This window comes from Myotis lucifugus, unplaced genomic scaffold (assembly GCF_000147115.1).
Source record: "Myotis lucifugus unplaced genomic scaffold, Myoluc2.0 scaffold_0, whole genome shotgun sequence".
In the NCBI taxonomy this organism is placed as follows: Eukaryota; Metazoa; Chordata; class Mammalia; order Chiroptera; family Vespertilionidae; genus Myotis; species Myotis lucifugus.
This window is the reverse complement of record NW_005871048.1, coordinates 2,990,148-3,009,999: the sequence shown is the minus strand read 5'-3', so window position 1 is coordinate 3,009,999 and position 19,852 is coordinate 2,990,148. Positions and strand designations below refer to the sequence as shown.

Below are 19,852 nucleotides of genomic sequence, written 5' to 3'. Positions count from 1 at the left end.
GAGGGAAAAGAAAATAACATCTACAAATGAATGTATTCCTATAACAAGCAAATAGAAACTATTAAAAACTGCAGCAGGCCCCTGTTCTGTAACTAGTCACAAGGCTGTCATTGTATATGCACCTCCCTTCTCCATTCAGCATGTGTGCCCACCTTTCTCAGCCCAGAGCCCACCTGCTTGGGCTCCTTACATGGTGGAGTGATTTCAGCCCCCATTCCTGAAGGACCTGAATTCTCAGTTGTCTTACCTTTAAATAAATTATTGATGTTTTCTGTTAACCTTTCTTAGTGGGCATGGAATTACTAAGAGGTGCCCCATATTAGAGTTTCTTGGTTTCATGTAGCAACCCAATTTCCTCTTGAAAATCAGGATCAGTCATTACATCCAGAAGAGTAAGTACTTTATTTACAGTAAGAGGCTAAAATGACCAGATGGCCGTAAATTGATAACTGTCACCCAGAACTATCTCTCTGTATTTTTCCCCCTCATATACTCAGGAGATTAAGGGACTAACAGATACCTTTATATGTACAGGTTCACAAAGGCATCCCTTGGAAATTTAATCTGCTCACTTTGTCAGTGGAGGGCAGGGTTCCTATATGTGATATATAGTCAGAATTCCTGGTCTCAGTGTATTCTCTGTATAAAAAACCAGGTGTGTCAGAGAACTGTACAGAGTTTGTTCCCCCCGGAGTGAAATCAAGATTTATTTGACTAGACTCGGACATATTGCTTCTTTTTAAATTTGATGAAATGATTTTTTTAAAAAGCACACACATATTTTACTTTTATTGGCATCCTAATGTATACCTTAGCCTATATGACATTAATCTATCTTACCTCCATCTCTCTTCCCTCCTCTCTTTCCTGTTCTCTCTCTCTCTCTCTGTTACCCCGTTCCCTCATCAATCTCTCTGTTCCATCGTCAGTCCTCTATTCCTATTCCTCCCTCACTGGATGACAAACAACTCCTGGAGGGCAGGGGCTGTGTGTTATTAATCTCTTCAGGCTCCATTGTGCCCGGTATGTGGTTGGAGCACAGTAAATGTTTGTTCCATTTAATTAGATTAAATGAACCGTATGATTCTCTATGATTCTGAGAAGGTCATTTGTGTATTCATGAGTGATTACTGTGTGCAAGGAACTGTATTGGATGCTGGGGATAAGGAAACAAATGTGGGACGAAGCTCATGATTGGAGAAAGGTAGGCAGCAGCGTGAATGTCTCATTGTGAGGAAGAAAACGGCCTCAGTCGTGGCAGTGGGTTGAGGAAGCCTAAGCGGAGTTGGGCAAGGTAGTGTGAGGTTTTCTGGGTGCACTAGGGCAAGAAGGGCCTCGTGTATTGCTGTGGGTGAGGGGGAAGGAAAAGAAGCTGATATAGACTACTCATCCAGAAAGTTAGCTGAGAAGCCAACGAGGAGGAGCAAAGAGGGAGTTAGTGAAAGGCAATGAAGGCTCACAGGAAGCTTTGTGTTTGTTTGCTTTTGTTTATGTTTTTCGGTGAAAAAGGTTTAGAGGCTGAGCGGAAGGTGAAAGAAAAGGGAGGGAAGCTGGAGATTCAGTTCCTCCATTTAATTGAAGGAACAAGGCTCCTTAGGAGACAGTTGGGGGGTGGGATCGGATCCCAGGAACTGATTGGCAGGAAGAAGTACTTCCCATTCCCAACAGAATGAGCGGGAAACAGTGTCGGTCAGGGATGTCCATAGGTTTCTAGTGTCAGAGGTGCTAGTGGGTGAGGGAGTCCATATTTGGTGACCTTTCTTCATTCTCTTGGTAAACTTGGAGGAGAGATCATCTGCTGATACTAAGGGGAGCAGAAGTTGGGTCACATTGATAATGACAATGACTGTTCTCTTTCACTGAGCACTTAAAATGTGCCAAGCATCAGTAAAAGGGCTTTATAGGAATGACATTTAATGCTCACCACAGACAATGAAATGGTTATAATTCTTGCTCCTATTTTATGGATGAGTGAATGGTGGTGCAGAAAAATTAAATGACTTGCCTAAGTTGATACACCTAGTAAACAATGGAGACAGACTCACATCTCACTGAGAGCCATTAACTTCAACCACAAGGGTACGGTACCTCCTGAAGTTGGAAAGGAGGTTTGGTGAAAGTGACAAGGGGCACTGAGAGAAATGAGAGCAGGAGGCTAGGGTTGAAAACACCAGACAAATATTAAAATAAAATTTCTGAGAGAGGCTGAGGGCACACTAACATTAGAGATGGGGAATTCCAAAGGACACCATTTTGGTTGGCCTCATTTGTAATTTTTAATTTGCTCATTTGTAATATTAAGAACATTGGGCCAGATTATATGTACAACCCCTTTCAAGTCTGTGTTTCTATGAGTGATTGACTCCGATAGCTACATACATGCAATCCCCACGACCTTTCTTAGTGTTGGAAACCCTATAAAGCTTTTCTATGAGTTACAATAACACATTTGTTCTCCCAACCTATATACTCCTATTTATGATTTTCTAAACGTCTATAGAGAAATTTATTTCTCCTCTGGCTGTAGGGCACATTCAAAACTCCTGGGAAAGTACTAAACCAGCCAGCAGCCAGCGGCCAGCAAGTAGTTCTCAAATGCTTGTTCCCCAGGCTTTTGACATTAGGACCAAATAGAGGCAAAAGTGGAAATTAAGTTTGGTTTAGAAAATCAAAACTAGAGTTGTATCGTAATCAATAGCATGTCTGGTTAAATGTACTCTGAAGTAGTGGAAACATGCCTAGGAGGCAAGACTAGCTCACACACTTTCAGGTACCACATTAGGAACACTGATAACCTTTTATATAAATAAAGAAGGCACTCCGCAAAGCACTAAGTAGTAAGACTTTGCCTGCAGGATATTCAAATTGGGGAGTCCATTTGAAGGCTGTTACAGGCCAGAAATCATAGGCACAAAAGTTGACTTATTCCCCAGCAAGATTTGTTGTAAAGGACTATTGACTGGGCACAATAGTCTGATCGATATTGTCTGGGAGAGAAGGCACTCAGAGCCCAGTCCTGGAGGCAGGTCATTAACATGCCCATCTCTCTGTCAGAATTACTTTAGAAATCAGGTTGATGGAGCAGCAAGAATAAGAGTAGATCATTGGGCTTCGGGGCACGGGGGCAGGGCATTGATGATGGGTGGGAAGGATTGAGTTCACAATGGTTGAGCAGAACTGCCCGAAAGCAGTTTCACTGACGGATTGCCCAAATATTTTGATAGAGGTTACAAACAGAAACTGCTGATTTTGCCTTCTAAAGGAGCCTGAAACCTGGGCTGTGCTTGGTTACTCTCTGGATGGGCAGAGCGCCTCCTCCCCGCCTTCCTCCAACCCCCAGGTTGGAATTGAATGGCAGCAGTCTCAGCTGCTCTCCTCTCTGAGCTGTTTCTGAGCCTCACTTCCCTCATGCTTCAAATAAGGGTGAGAGTTCCTACTTCCTCTTCTTGTGAGGATTAAATGACACAATACCCGCTCAGTGCTCGGCGCTGTGCCTGGCAGCATAATAATGGCGAAATAAATGGTACTTTCACTTTCTTATGTGACACACGGGGCTACCACCAGACTTCTTCACAGTAGTCTGGTCTTTAGACTGGACAGTAGTTGGGGTGGCTCTTTGTGGCCATCTCATTTCGTCCTGCAGGCGACACCCTTCATTAGCAGAAACCTCTCTGCCCATAGTCACTTGCCAGGAGGCTTCCCAAGAAACCCTAGTGAAGGTTTTACTTTGTTGTTGTTTTTGTTGTTGTTGTTTTTTTTGTGTGTGTGATTTCCAACATCTGACCATGGATGTCCATCCTTACCAGATGAATTCGGGTTTACATTGCTTCTGGCACAGTAAGAGCACTGTAGACATTTATGTTCCTATGCTAGTCAGTTTACTTGCAATGGGTGTGAAGACAAGGCTGGGCTGGCATGTTATTTAACCCTACTCCACATCATTTATTGATTTTTTTGTTATGTTGTTGTTTCGTGTAATATCCCTTGACATCAATTTATCAGAAAATCTTGGTTCAACCTCAAAATATGACCAAATCTAACCTTTTCTCATTGTCATTAACATGCCCATCTCTGTCAGAATTAGTTTAGAAATCAGGTTGATGGAGCTGCCACCCAAATCCAACCCACCATCCTCTTCTTAATTAGAGGCTAAATTGGTTTATATTAAGACTTATATCCTTCCCTGTGTTCTCACAGACAGCAACTTAAAAATATCTACTATGTTTTGATTAATTTGGAAGCTCTAGATATTTTATCTATTTTAGTAACTAAATATATTTATTTAAAGTAATTTTTTATTTTTCAATTACAGTTGATGTACAGTATTATATTAGTTTCAGGTGTATAACCCAGTGAATAGGTATTTATATAGCTTACAAAGTGACCACCTCAATAAATTTAGTACCCATCTGGCACCATACATAGTTATTACAGTATTATTGACTATATTACATATGCTGTAGTTTATATCCTCATAACTATTCTGTATCTACCAACGTGTTCTTATTCCCTTTACCTTTATCACCCATCCCACCTCTACCCCCCTCCAATCTGGAAACTATCAAAATGCTCTGTGTCTATGAGACTGTTTCTTTTCTACTTGTTTATTTTGTTTTTTATATTCCACATAGAAGTGAAACCATATGGTATTTGTCTTCCTCTGTCTGAGTTGTTTCATTCAGCACAATATCCTCTAAGTCCATTCATGTTTTGCAGATGGCATTATTTCTTTCATTTTTATGGCTGACTCATATTCCATTGTATATATGCACCATTTCTTTATTCACTCATCTGTTGGTGGACACTTATGTTGCTTTCATTTCTTGGCTATTGTAAATAATGCTTCAATGAGCATGTGGCTATATATGTTTTTTGATTTAGTGTTTCGGGTTTCTTCAGGTAAGTACTCAGAAGTGGAATTGCTCTTATAATTGGTTATCACAATTGTCTCCTTGCTGCAGCATCTACTTGGGCCCCACTAATGTCAGTTCTCCCTAGTGAGACCAGGTGACCTGTAAGTGTATATTGTATAATGCACACTTATTATACATTATAAATTCCAATGGGTTAAATCTGAAAAGAAAGAAACATCAATTGAGCTATCAGTTGTTAAAATGTGTATACATTTTTGGGGCACCCTGTGTATAAGCAATGTATTTGGAGAAGTTAAGAAATGATCAGAGGTCTTCCTTAAACCAGTGGTTGCCAACTTTTTGGACCTCATGGACCACCAGTTGGCGACCGCTGCAGTCTAGAGAAAGGCGTGACCTAAAGTCTTTCCTCCAGGGGCCTTAAGGTAGCTCAGGCTCCTGTGGCTTCAGGATTCACCTCGGCTAGTATCTTGTAGGCTCACTCATCTTTGGTGACTTAGCAGAAGTTCCCTTCCTTGCCCACTAATTGGAAGCTGCCCTGAAACTAGATGCCAGGAGACATGCACCAGATGTAGTTTCCATGAACATTGAGGAAGATGTGGATGTAGGAGCTCCTCAGACTCAAGAGAGGAAAGGTCATAGTATAAGCATCATGATTCTAACTCATATGGGGTGTGACTCCTGAAATGGTGGCCCCAGGACTATGAGAGGTTTTGAAAGTCAGCCCTAATTTGAGTGGAGAATGCTTAACAATTTCTCATCAAAACTTGCACATATTTCTTTTCAAGGTGCACATTTTGTATGACAGTATGGAACTCAGCTGTTAATTTGTACCCAAATGATGTATAAACTAAGAAATAAGGCAAATAAATTCAAACTACAAGTTATTTCAAATCACATATCAACCATTTTCTCATGGCAATAATGTGCTTCCTGGTTGTTCTGCTTAGAGTTAAATAATGATACCATGTATATTAGGTGATCCTATAGCCTCACTTGTTACCCCACCTGTAAAATGGAGTAGATTAATACCCGATTTTAGTAGAGATACATACATCTCCTTTATGAGGTTATGTTGTTAATTGGCTGAAATTAAGTCCTCTGGTTTATTATATAATTAAATTCATTTGAAATATGATGTTGGAGGAGAGCTCTATGGATACCATGGACCATAAGAATGATGAACAAGTGGCTTCTAGAGCAAATTAAGCCAGAAACATCACTGGAGGCAAATGGACAAAACTGAAGCTGTCCTACAGGGCACATTATGAGAAGGTAGGGGTTTTTTGGGAAAAAACAATAATGCTGGGAAAAATCGAAGGCATCAGGAAAAGAGGAAAACCAAATATGTGTTGGGTTGACTCTATAAAAGAAACTACAGCCATGAGTCTGCAGGAGCTAAGCAGGGCTGTTAAGGACAGGACATTGGGGACCTCACTCATTCATAGGAGTCAGAGGTGACGCAACGGCACATAACACACACATATCTTTTATGATCATATCTGGTTTCTTATTGCTTGTGATTGTCAAAGCATTTTTTTAAAATACTAGTAAACTTCTTCAATGCAAATAATAAAAAAACAACTAACCACAGTCTTTCCTTTTTGGTCAAAATTCCCCTCCCCCAACCCCATATACATACACACTTTTAAATCATTTTACCAAACTAGTATTATATGAAATGTTAAAGGGTCTTCTTGAAGAAGAAGAAGGGGAAAAAAGATAAAAAACATGAACAAGAAAATGGCAGTAAATACATATCTATCAACAGTTAAATCTAAAAAACAAAAAGAGCAGGGAACGAACTGAGAACCAGGCAGAAGGAGACAGAGGAGACTTTAACTTGATCTGCAGTATTTTATTTCTTGCATTAAATGTTGAAGCAGATGTGATGGGATGTTCACAATAGTTAATTCTAGGTTGTGGATTCATGGGCTTTTGTTATAGTGCTACTTATAGTCTTCTACAGTTAAAAAAATTTTTTCTCAAGAAAATTATAATAAATTTTTCAGACCATCCAATTAGCCTTGAGGGTTTGAGGGCTGGTTTTCTTACTATGAGATTTTAAACAAAACATTTAAGACCTCTGCCCTCTGGCCTCTCACATCCAGAGTGAAGATACTAAGTACTTTGCCAGTGGTGGTCCTGAGTGCTTATCCTTCAGTGCTCACCTCAAGCCCCATCTCCTCTGGAAGCCGTCCCCCCTCTGCCCAATGGTACAATGTGCCTAGGTCCTCTGGGTTCCTTGAGCATCCTACACACAGCAACACTTACTAGTACATAATCGTTTGTGATAAACCTCACTGTGGGCCAGTCTCTTCTAGTAGATAAAGAAATCTTAGCCATAGAACATGTCTTAGGCAGGAGCAAGTAGTAAGTGCTCAACAAACAGAACTTAGTAGCTGTAGGAGATGCTTAACACATTTGTAATGAAAGAATAAATGAGCAAAGAACAAAAATATGGCAAGACTTTCTAAAGTAAGACATCCTGTGGTGGCCCCTGAGGTTGTTATTATTCTTTTGACTTTAGTGAGTAAATGTAATCCCCCCAAATCCCTTACTCAATCCCAGCCGACAGTGTGTGTCCTTGAGGTTTCCCTACATTGCGAACAGGTTCATCAGTGTGTTCTCATAGAGAGACATCAACATACTCCGAAGAATAAATATTTCACGCCCCCTTTGCTGGTTCATAATTTGAGAGAAACATACACTGAAATTATAACATGACAGTGTTTCTTTGAAAATCTATGTAGCAAACATTTTTTAAAAGAAGGAAAAAGGTCCTCCCTCAGCACTGAATGATATTCATATAAACAGCCCTGGTGGTGTCCACAGCGATGCTGGCACCGTGTCAGCTCTCCAGTGGGGCGTTTTGACATGTGAGGGACATGGGGCTTTGGTGCTTTCAGAGGATCTGGAAAATACATTTTTATTGTTCTTCTTCATGGTTGGAGAGGCTTTCCAGAGTTGTTTTATTTTTAAAGCATTGATGTTTTGAATGAGGATCTTTTCTTCTACAGTAACAAAGGGAATGACACAGCACAGCCTTGTTAGCCTGAAGCACGGGGAACAAAATCACAGGAGATAAAAGACACTGGGGGACCAAGGCTTAGGAAGAAAGGGTGTGTGTTTCAGGAAGAACTGTTTTTCTGCCCTTTGAGACAACAGAATATTATTTCGGTCTCTTCTAAAAGACACACTCTGTAGAGATACTTTCTTAAAAGCAACTTGTTTGTGCTTTGCCTGTATATTAGAATACAAAGGGTTGAATTTCCTTCCTTAGTAATTTCTCTCATAGTCACAAACTTTCCTCTTTAAAGTCAATGGAGAACATCACGGCAAAATTCCATGTAAAAATATATTTTCGAATTAGTATAGCTGACTGATATATTCTAATAGATACTTGACATTTATACCTTAAGAGGACTTATAGTCTTAGTTACTTCAAAGAGCAACCCTGGTGAGGGTAGTTATGTATTATCAGCTGACATCACTTTCTCTATGATAAACTTGAGTTCCGAGATTCAATACATTATCCTGCGTATCTGGTAGAGAAGTATTCATAAGGTTCTTGAACCTCATATAATTCTACAATATTGATATTTTAGATCCCAGAGGCTTTAAATGAAGACCCTCCCACACACACACACAAACTACACACACCCAGAAATCAAACCCAAAAACAAAAAGCAATGAATAAAAACTGAATTGCTCATTCATCTAGTTTGTTTAGACCTAACACAAGTACACAGAATTAGGCACCTTTGTTGTTCTCTATAATTCAGAATCAATTGCTTTTAAAAAGCATCTTATATTTCAAAATGTGTCTCAAGACCGCTCTGTGGTCTTAGTGGGCATAGATTACCTGAGGAAAAGTTAAGTCATTGGGATTGGTGCATACTAATATGGCCAGATGCTCCAGATTTTATTAATGACTTTTTTTTTCATGCTAAGGAAGGATGACTATGATTGTCTGTTTGTAAGTTTCTCCTTTCCCATATCTGGGCCTCATGGCCTATCCCTCTCGACACATTAATTTTTCAGCAAGTGGGAAATTTCTGAATCCTGTTTTGAACTGGCAACTAAGAATACAATGTAAAATGCAGGGTTTCATTGTATACCCGAGCCTTTTCCAGTTGGCCTTGTAAAAACAGATGAAAAGGGTGATACCAGGGCTTGTTTTTACTTCATGGAACTACTGGAAAATTTGTGCAAGACAAACAAATAATACAAACCAAGGACAGGCCTGCTACTCCTGCTTCATATGCACTGGAGGATGTTTTTCTTGAGTGTCCTTCCTGAGATGTTCCAATGTGCCAACCATGGAATAAAATCTCTGCTGCTATTAGGTCTGTGCCGGGTCACATGGAATAAAATCTCTGCTGCTATTAGGTCTGTGCCGGGTCACACATAAGAAGTACTTTTTTGTAATTAGTACGTTCTACCATCTCCATTTTACAAAAGAAAACGAAGTGTGACAAAGGTTGGGGCCTGGCTCCAGGTCCCATGGCTATGAAGTGCCGGTGGCCTGGTTGGAGTCCCGTCTGTCTGATGCTAGATCACTGTTCTCCGCATTGAGCCAGTTGCTGATCAGTGAATTTTGTAACAAGGTGAACCTGAGGGTAAACATGACTCCATCACTCCTTTCTCAATGAGAAAATTATTTCATCCTTTCCCTTCCTTTTTTATTTTTATTTTTTATAGAGTCCTTTGAATGAAACAATGTATTAGCATGCCCTTGTTCCTTCTCAGTTTGGCATTTCTCTTGATCTCTAATTGTGCTCCTTTTCTTATTCTTTGTTTACACAAAGACAAGAGATGTACTAAACTGTCTCCCTTTTGTTCAAAGATTTCCCCCCAGGCCTTGTTTTTGTTAATACCATTTGTGGCTGTGGACATGTTGGGGCATTCCTTATCAAAACCATTCTGATGAGCCGGCTACCACCACTCTGAAGATGGGGATGTCGTCCGGGCAAACAAGTGTTGTTTCTCAAACACATGTGAGACTTTTGTCCTGGAATGACCCCCTTTGGAAACCAGGCAGAAGCAGTGAATGTGCACTGATGTGGGTTTTGTCATTGATGAGCATCATTCGCTCGGGATGGTCTGCGTGGTGGGGGAAGATCCTGGCCCTGGAGGCCTTGAGAGGTGGGGGTTTATCCCTTGCTTCTGCCCCTTCAGCACTGAGTGACTTTGAGAAAATTATCGTGAGTCCACTTTGCACATGAAATGTTGGAATAATTGTACCTGGTAACATTGAGTGTTATTGTGAAGTTTAAATAAAATAGCCGCATAAAGATGACACACGATTGAAACTCTTCTCTCCCCCCCCCCAACCTCCCCATCCTTTGCACAGAACATTAGACGGAGGGTTTGAAGTGGGTTGGGGGAGGAAAATGTGCCTAGAATCGTTACAGTGGTTGTACAGGCTTCTCTGCTTGTGAAACTATAGTGATGTATATTTACCTTCATTCATTCACCAGATACTAGTGTGTCTTGAGTGCCACCTGTTCCCAGTGATAAGTGGGCCTAGCTTTTCAGGTCTGTGGACCCTGAAAGCGAATGACATCAATACTTTTACCACCTCAAGTTTATTGGCATTTCTGTTTGCATAGAATCATTATCAACTCACAGAGCTCTTCGGATCTGAGCATCTCCTTAATTTTCTTTTCTTTTTGAGAAATGCCCTCTGTTCTTACTACTGAGGTAATTTCCTCCGGTGCCCCTAAATATTGAGTCACTGGCTGAACCCCTAGGCTTGCTCATGAAAGGTCTTATCGTGTGTTGCTCTGCCTTAATGGATCATATTAGATGAAAAACATAATTAAGGGATGTATTTAACCAAAATCTATAATTTCACTACTTCAGGAGGAGCATAGTCTCCTGAAAAGTGCTTGGACTTTGGTTTTCAGGAAGTCTTAGACTTGAATATTGATGCCACCACTTATTGGTTGGGTGTTTATGGACATTTTACCGAAATGTTCTCATCCGAAATATGTTCAATGTGCTAAATGTGATCCTGACACCCACCTTGTTGGAATTGGTGTCTAAAGCATGGAGCACAGGACCTGGCGCAGGATAAATGCTCAGCAGATCAAACTGTTTGAAACCTAATGTTTTGCTTGCTCTTCTCATGTGCCAAAAGGAGACATGTAGAAAATGTAGAACATCTAGTTAATCCAAAGGAATAAAAGAAAAATCATATATGCTCTTAAGATCCAGAGATACCCAGTGGTACCATTTGACAGTAGAGCTTTTCCATATCTGTCTGTCTCTGTCCCTATCTTCCTCATATCCCTCTTCTCCTTCCTTCCCCAGATATTAGATACAAACATTATAATTGCAGATATTTGGCCATTTTTTTCCAAAATTAATGACAGTTTAATCTGGTTCATTTTAATATATTGCTCAAATAGAATCATGTGGAGCATACTGTTTTTAATGTACTTTTTATAATTATGATATTGCTAACATCTTTCAAATTCATTAAATATTCTTCTGTAAAACCACTTTTAATTGATGCATAGTATTCCATTATATGACTTTACCAAAAATAATTGTCTTCTATTACTAGAAAATTGGCTGGTTTCTCCTACTGGGGGTGTGCCCGCAACCAACGTACATGCCCCTGACCGGAATCGAACCCGGGACCCTTCAGTCCGCAGGCCGAAGACAGGTCTTGTGCTTCACTGCTCACTACCTGTGTAACTTTAAGCAAGTCATTTGGGTCATAGTTTCTTCATCTAGAAAATGTAGATAATAGGCCCTGGGCGTTTGGCTTAGTGGATAGAGCATCAGCCTGTGGACTGAACGGTCCAGGGTTCGATTCCGGTCAAGGGTACATGCCCAGGTTGCTGGCTCAATCCCTAGTAGGGGGTGTGCAGGAGGCAGTCAATCAATGATTCTCTCTCATCATTGATGTTTCTATTTCTCTCTCCCATTCCCTTCCTCTCTGAAATCAATAAAAATATATTTTTTTAAAATGTAGATAACAGGACTCTGTCAGTTTACTGTGCTTTAGAACAGTGGCTATGGGTGCACTGTAACTATTATTAATTAATCATGATAAATCGTTATTGTCTTTACACACATACATTTATTTATTTTGGAAAAATACCAAAAGAGGAATTTATGAATGAAGGGCTATAGATACACTTTTCCAGACTAATCTATAAAATGGATGTGGTAACCTGTTCTCCTGTAGTAGAACCTAAGAGTGCTGGTTCTGCCCACCTGGTGTGGCTCAGTGTTGAGCATCGACCTATGAACCAGGAGGTCATGGTTCAATTCCTGGTCAGGGCACATGCCGGGGTTGCAGGCTTGAGCCACAGCTGGAGCTGTGCAGAAGGCAGCCAATCGATGAAGTTTCTCTCTCATTGGTGTGTCTATCTCTCTATCCTCTTCCTTCCTCTCTAAATATCAATAAAAACATATTTTTTAAAAAAACAACAAAAAGAGTGCTGGTTCTCACAAAAAGGGAAAGGTTATCATCATCACTGTATCAGCCTCATCTTTACCATTACCTTGCTTCATGCCTCAGGTTGTGCAGTCTTGTGTTTGATATCCCTAAAATCAGAATGCATCTAACCATATTGTCAGCCAGAGGCTGCCATGACATGGTAGTACGAAACCTTCTGTTGACAGCTGCTAAGATCAAGAAAGGATGTCAGTGTGTCTAAATGCCTATGAAATTCAGTCTTATTCGAGAGATATGAAGAGATATAAGTGGATGTCATAGAATTTATATAATGCTCTTTTCAGAGAGCATCTCAGATTGGGTCTCAGAAATGTACCTGAAGGCCTGAGATATCTGGGCTGGGCTTGGAAGACTGGGGAGGACAGATGGAGGGAGAGGACATGTTTAATATCTTTACTCTACTTATTTTTTATACTTCCTTCTTGTTGCATGTGGTTAAGAGAGATAATAATGGCCATGATGCAATAGCGTAGAAGCCCAAGAAGGCGTTCATAGACATTTGCTATTTAAAGGCCTTTTGGCAGTTGCATGTATCATACTCTCTGAATGTAATACCTCCTGCAGCCTCCCTCCCCTGTTAGTGCCCCCTCTTTGTAGGTACAAATCCTCACCCTTTACTTAAATATGACACACTCTGCTTTTAAGTCCAAGCTTAGACATTGTTTTACCTGGGAAGCTTTTCCCAACTCACCAGCGCTGGTTAAGTGTCATTTCCATGGTTTCAGTCGCCCCTTGTCCATATCCTTACCTGACTGCTTATCCCAGGCTGTCTTACTGCCTAGTAACTTGATGCCATTGCCACTAAGCTGTAAGGTTGTAGAAGCAGGCGCTCTCTCGTTCTCCTATCAACTCTAGGCCTAGTACCATGGCTGGCACACGACAGGTACTCAAGAGTTACCAACTGAGTGAATTTCAGCGCCCAGCCCACGGATGCAACCTGTGGTGACTGCCATAGGGCTGCAGGGGGAGAGGAACCAGTGCTCTACAAGGTGTCACTAAGGGTTGTAGCGGGGACTGTAGTATAAAATTCCTTTTATTGCCAAGTTATTATGAGAGCTTAATAGAGCGAGCTGTCCGTGCTCACGTCTGAGACCCTTATGAAGCATCTCCTGACACATCTGCAGGAGTCTGGGCACACCGCATCCGACAGCCCACTTCTAGCTGTTAGCACAGTAAGAGCTGAAAATGAGTCATCGCTCTCTTACTTGCATTTGGGTTTTTTCAATTTAATCTGAATCAAAATCTTGTTCATTTACCTTTTGCTTTTATGATATTCAAGCTACTTCAATGTTAACTACATTTTCTTAAGTGGTCAGTGACCAACCCAGTCACTTTTTCTTGAGAAGCAAAACACTTCCCCTTTGAGATCAGAGTGAGATGTTAAGTAAAATAAATCAGATGATTTGAGTTCAGATTCTTTCAAGACTGCCTTTCCAGGCACAGTACTTGAACTCAGGGTAATTGGTTAAGCTTGGTGCCAAACATAAGGAAGCCATTCTGCCTATTGTGTAGGAACCAGGGAAGAAAGCTGGCTTTTGTGTGATGAACCGTGTCACTCACTGGGATCCGTTGAAAAATGGATGCGTTGACATGGTTAAATATGACAAATGAAGAAAGGAAGGAAGTCACAGTGATGCCTTAATTCAAGCCAGGCTTCTGTGTCCCACTCTTCCACTTCTTGACTGTTTGTCTGTAAACTTCTGTATGTGGGTTTCCCCCCAGCATAGCCCCTGTGGGTGACCAGTGAATACATTGTGAGGCCCATATATGAGGGGCATTTTAGGGAAACACAGCCCCCATGTATCAGGGGCCTTTAGGAAAATACAGCCCGAGGGGAGAAGCTGTCACTTCAAAGCATACCACAGTGCTTAGATAGAGCCAGGAAATTCACCATGTCTGCATGATAATATTCCTTTAAAAGCCCGAAACCCTTTCTTTTATGCTGCTAGTTATCAATCCCTGCTATATGCTTGCTTCTATCATGAGATATATTTAGGCTTTTCATTTTTGTTTTTGAATTGAATCCCAAGAAAATAGAACTGGTCTCTCTCTGCCTGGCTGTTCTGCTGGGCGAGAAGCAGTTGAATGGGATGTGGAAATGGGTCAGAGGAGAGGAGAGACCAGCTCTGACCCCTGCACCTCCTTCCTGCCACTCACCTGTTGTTGTCAAACATCCTGTAAAACACATGGGCTCGGCCCACGCTTACACAGTGTCACCGTGGGGAAGCAGCACTCTAACTCATCATGATTTTTTAATGCCTTTGACATCATCTTGGTGCCCTTATGAAGGTAATTTTGTTAGCTAAAATTATTTTGTGTGTCAATCAATTAATCCTCTATTATACATAAGGGGAGAAAGTAGGTATTTAGTATCTGACACTCCTGGAAGTTGAGAGGATATGGGAACTTGGAGAGGGTTTAGCAAAGAAAATGAGTGAAATTGAATAAACTTTAAAAAAATAAGTGAAAGTATTGGGACTATAGTATCTAGTCTAGCTAGAGCAAGATCAAGGATGCATTCATATTCCAGGGATAAGATCATTTATAATATAGAGAACATTGGTGAACTGTCTGTACTGTAAGGACAGGAGAAAAAGGGATCAAATTACAGGATAGAGGATTTGACTTACGTGGAATGAAGATTTTTTCCTTACTTGTAACATCAATGGGCCAGGGAACACATTATAAAATACTATGGAATTCATTTTAGTGGACCTTAAAAACAGGATAGATTCTCCCTGGGATCACTGAGAGGATGTAAAGGAACATACAGGTAATTAAAAAAAAATCCTAGATTGAAAGAGTTAGAATTGAAAAAGAAATTTCTTTATCCTTATCCATAAGCAATAAAAGAAACAATTCATATGAATAACAATTAGGCTTAAATCTCATCTTGGAAAGACCACCTAATCTTATTTTCTGAAAGAACATTGTGAGTTCTTAGGTAATTGCTTTCTTGATCTGCTTTAGGCTCAAGAATTCTCTCTCATTGTTTTTAATTGTGTTAAAGTATGTTTGCTAAAGTACTAATGAGACCAAAGCCATACTGATTAAAAACAGAATTATTCAATTCAACCTTTTGATAGTATGGAATGAAAGGTAGGTTCTCATATTGGAAGATGAATCCTGTATGTCTAATTTGCCATGTGCCTAATTTTCGTTTGTTTTCTTCCTCAATAGTTCATTTCAGGCCTGTTGAAGTTATAACATTTTTATGAAATGAAACTTTTTTTTTCCATAAAAGCAATTTATCTTAAGAGCTCTAGGCAGGGTGCATCTTCCCTTGTGATTTTTATAGCATCTAATTAATAAATAAATGCACGACTGGCTAGGCAATGCATATGAAGAGTAGGTTTTGCTTATCATCACCCTTTATAATTTTTAGACTGTTTGGGGTTGAGGTTTTTTTCCCTTCCCCGCTCCCCTTTTCCTACTCATTGACTTGAATTATAGCCACTCTTCCTTTTCTTTGCAACTGTACTTTTAAATCTATCTTTCAAAAGTTTTTTTCTGCCTTTGGCTTACCTGGTTTCATGTGCCTATTTATTTCGTTATTTGCTGTCGATTTTCTGTTTCATTGTTGTCTTATTTTTAAAATAAGTCAATGAATTTAAACATTTTAGTCAAAAATTTCCCTGCCTTTTCTGCTTATGTCCCAGTCACACATATTTTGATAGATACTTTGAAAACAGATCAGCTTGGAGAGAGCTCAGCTCAGACCCAGAGCAGGGCCAGTCCACTCCTCCACTCTGCCTGTGGGTCCCCTCTTGGTCTTCATGATCACACACTGAGTTCAGGCCCCTCGCTGACCTGACCTCCTGCCATTCCTCTCGCCTGGTACTCCTGCCTCTCACTGTCAGCTCCTTCCTGCCCTTTCCTTACACCGTGGCCAGTGACCTTACTAGGAGCCATATCCGCAGTGTTCCTCGTTGCTTAAAATCCTTTACTACCACTTCCTTGTCCAAAAGATGCAATCCAACTTCTTAGTGTGCATAAACGCCCTGTATGAGCCGACCATTGACCATTCATTCCCACCTGCCTGGCCAGCCTCGTCTCCATCCTCCCCACCTCACACACGCACCCTCCCCTAGCCAACCACTCTCACACCAAACTCCACACTCAGAGGCAGGGAACAGGCTGAGCAAGGCATGGAGTTGGAACAGGTAGCTGAGCTTCAGCAGTGGAGTGATGGGAAGTGGTGCACCTAGTGCTGAGCATCAGTGTGTGAGGCATTGCCCTGGGTGGGTGCTGGGGCCCTGACGCCCAGCTAAGGAATGGCGGTGGAGGGGTCATTAAGCCGTTTTCTCTGAGAGAGAGAGGAAAGCTGGTTCTGAAGAGGTTGCCATTACCCTGCCCACCCTCTGATGCCCTCGTGTTTCTTTCCCCAACCTCAGCCTGCGATGGCGATCACTGGGGGCCGCACTGCAGCAGCCGGTGCCAGTGCAAAAACAGGGCCCTGTGCAACCCCATCACGGGGGCCTGCCACTGCACCGCGGGCTTCCGGGGCTGGCGCTGCGAGGAGCGCTGCGAGCAGGAGGAGCGCTGCGAGCAGGGCACCTACGGGAACGACTGTCACCAGAGATGCCAGTGCCAGAACGGAGCCACCTGCGACCACGCCACAGGAGAGTGCCGCTGCCCGCCCGGGTACACCGGAGCCTTGTAAGTGACAGACCCCTACCTGCACTCATGCTGCCGCTGCCATCTTATTCCTGTGCTTCTGTTTCTGTTGCTGCCTGTGGAGTCACTGAGAGGGCAGGCGTCCAGGCACAGAGGTGGGATCAGCAGTGATGGCCACCAGGTGATCCTGCTGTTTGACCCTTGAGCACCAGAGCCCAGCAGAGTCTCAGGGCCAGTTTCCATGCTTTGCTCTGAGCAGGACAAGGATAGAGCAGGCCAGGATGTTGGGCTGGATGGCCAGTTGGGGGTTGCTGGGGCAGAGTTGAAGTTCCGCTTTGATTCTCCCACAGTCACATTCCTTTTACACCACTGGTGCTAATGGTCCACGTTTTCCTGTTCCGTGTGGCAAATTAATTAGCTGGATAGAACCGGATGGGTTCAGTGCCTTAGAAAAGAGGAAAGGGAGAAGTTGTTAGAAATAGCCCAGGATAAAAGGAGAACTGGGTTAATTAATGCCCATAGATACATATGTTGATTTGTGAATATAAAAGTCTATGTATCACGTCTGTATAGGATGGTTAACTGCTTCCGGAGAACAACGAAGCAACTACTTAGCCTCCACTTTCTTTTGTGGGAAGGACATTTCTTCGCTTTGTACAGATGGTCCCCCCCAACTTAACAATGCTCCAACTTAACGATTTTCAAATTTAGGATCGTGTGAAGCGAGACACATTCAGTAGAAACCACACTGTGAATATTTTGAATTTTGATCTTCTCTGGGACTGCTGATATGCTGTGATAGTCTCTAGTGACGCTGGGCAGTGGCGCTGAGCCACAGCTCCCCGATCACGAGGGCAACCTCTGGTACTAGAGCATGTTCATTGTGTTAGGTGATTTTGCCCAACTGAAGGCTAATGGAAGTGTTCTGAGCACATGTAAGGTAGGCTGCGCAAGCTATATTGTCCGGTAGGTTAGGTATATTAACTGCATTTTGAAGTTATGTTTTCAATTCACGATGGGTTTATTGGGATGTAATCTCATTGTGAGTTGAGCATCTGTGATAGCAAACAGAGTAAGAGGCAGAATTTGCCAAAAAAAAAGTAGGAGATGGAAAAATCTTGTTCCCTTACTGAGAAAATTATACTTGTAAATCATAGAACTAGAACTTGGGGGAAAATGGGGCTGATTAGGTAAATACTTCCCGCTGACAGTATTGGGGCTATAAAGTAGAGCTAGAGAAAAAGTGCATTAGCCTAGAAAGCCCTAATTTTCAGAAGAATGAATGACCATCCCAAATGATTTAATTGTTAATATTGCTTCTATGGGTTTTTATTAAGGCCACAATTGAATAGGGCTTTGGAAACTTGGAGCAGTTTCACCAGAGAGAAAAAATGACAAAGGCTTAGAGAAGAAGGTTGGTTCACACAATATGGCACAGGAGGTTAAAGGCATGGAAACCGGTCCATCTGAAGGAGAGGGTGCTGAAAATTGTTTATGAAAAATATGTGCACAGAGTGGAGATGTACAAACATTTCAATCTCCTTTAAGGTTAGAACAAATGCACAAACAAAAGTAGATTTCCAATGTAGCTTGTGGGCTTTATGAAAGTTACATGGAAAGTTCCTGACACCAGGAGTGCTTTGCCAACCCGAGTCATTCTTGGCGCACTCAGAGAGGACAGATTGGCTTCATCAGACAGTACCCTAAAACAAAAGGAAGGACCAGGTGACCCCTCAAAGACACTTCCAGCCAATATGATCAACGCTCTCAGTGTTAATGAAACGAACAATGTTGAACAGAGAAACTGGTCTATTTTAGGACTCTGGGTGCTGTTGTGTCTGTGAACCTAAGGGCCGTGTGGTGGAATAAATAATGGTACCCTTTGTCACCCATTAATCCCTCAGCTGTGAGGATCTTTGTCCCCCTGGCAAGCATGGTCCACAGTGTGAGCAGAGATGCCCCTGCCAGAATGGAGGAGTGTGTCATCACGTCACTGGGGAATGCTCCTGTCCTCCTGGCTGGCTGGTAAGCTCCCTTCCTCCCTCCAAAAGTCACCTGCTTCAGGATACTCAGGTGAAAACGCACGTGGAGGACTTTAGCACAAAATAAAGTTACACTCATGGTTAAAGATTCCAAAACTGGAAATACCCAACTACTTCAAAGCTGGAATGCTTCAGTCCAAAGATGGCAGAGGGTGATTCAATCCTGAACTTGAAGTGCAGTAAGGGCCCTCATGGAAAAGATAGTAGGCCATCTGTCCTGCATTTCCCCTCAGGATATAAAAGGGAAACATCTCATCTTACATGTGGCAGCCAGAGCTGTTAAACACTGTACATACTTAAATAATCATTTTCATAATTATGTTCTGTTGATCACTATTGTTCTTTGAGACTGTTATTTTCAACAGAATAAGTGTTATATGAAAAAGTTATCTAGTCATATCAATCTGGAGATACTTTCAGGGAAACCAAATTTCCCAAGTGTTGCAGAACTCTTTAGAGCAGTGATGGCGAACCTATGACACGCGTGTCAGAGGTGACACGCAAACTCATTTTTTGGGTTGATTTTTCTTTGTTAAATGGCATTTAAATATATAAAATAAATATCAAAAATATAAATCTTTGTTTTACTATGGTTGCAAATATCAAAAAATTTCTATATGTGACACGGCACCAGAGTTAGGTTAGGGTTTTTCAAAATGCTGACACGCCGAGCTCAAAAGGTTCGCCATCACTGCTTTAGAGCCTTTAGTATCATAATCCAAGAGGAAGCTATAACCTACCACAATTGCCATACTTTGACCATGATACTCTTTCTTTATGTGGCATCACACAATCTTAATGTGATGTGCGATGCACAATGTCAAAACAGGCTTACTAGCTAGATT

General features: G+C 41.5%; 1 protein-coding gene across 1 annotated transcript in view; it reads left to right on the top strand.

The window, feature by feature from the left end:
* MEGF10 (multiple EGF like domains 10) overlaps positions 1 to 19,852 on the top strand; it is a 115,212-nt gene that overhangs the window by 40,696 nt on the left and 54,664 nt on the right. Inside the window, exons 5-6 of the mRNA XM_023754822.1 lie at positions 16,743 to 17,007; positions 18,870 to 18,990. Coding sequence (XP_023610590.1) covers positions 16,743 to 17,007; positions 18,870 to 18,990 — 386 coding nt within the window. The remainder of the gene's footprint in view (positions 1 to 16,742; positions 17,008 to 18,869; positions 18,991 to 19,852) is intronic.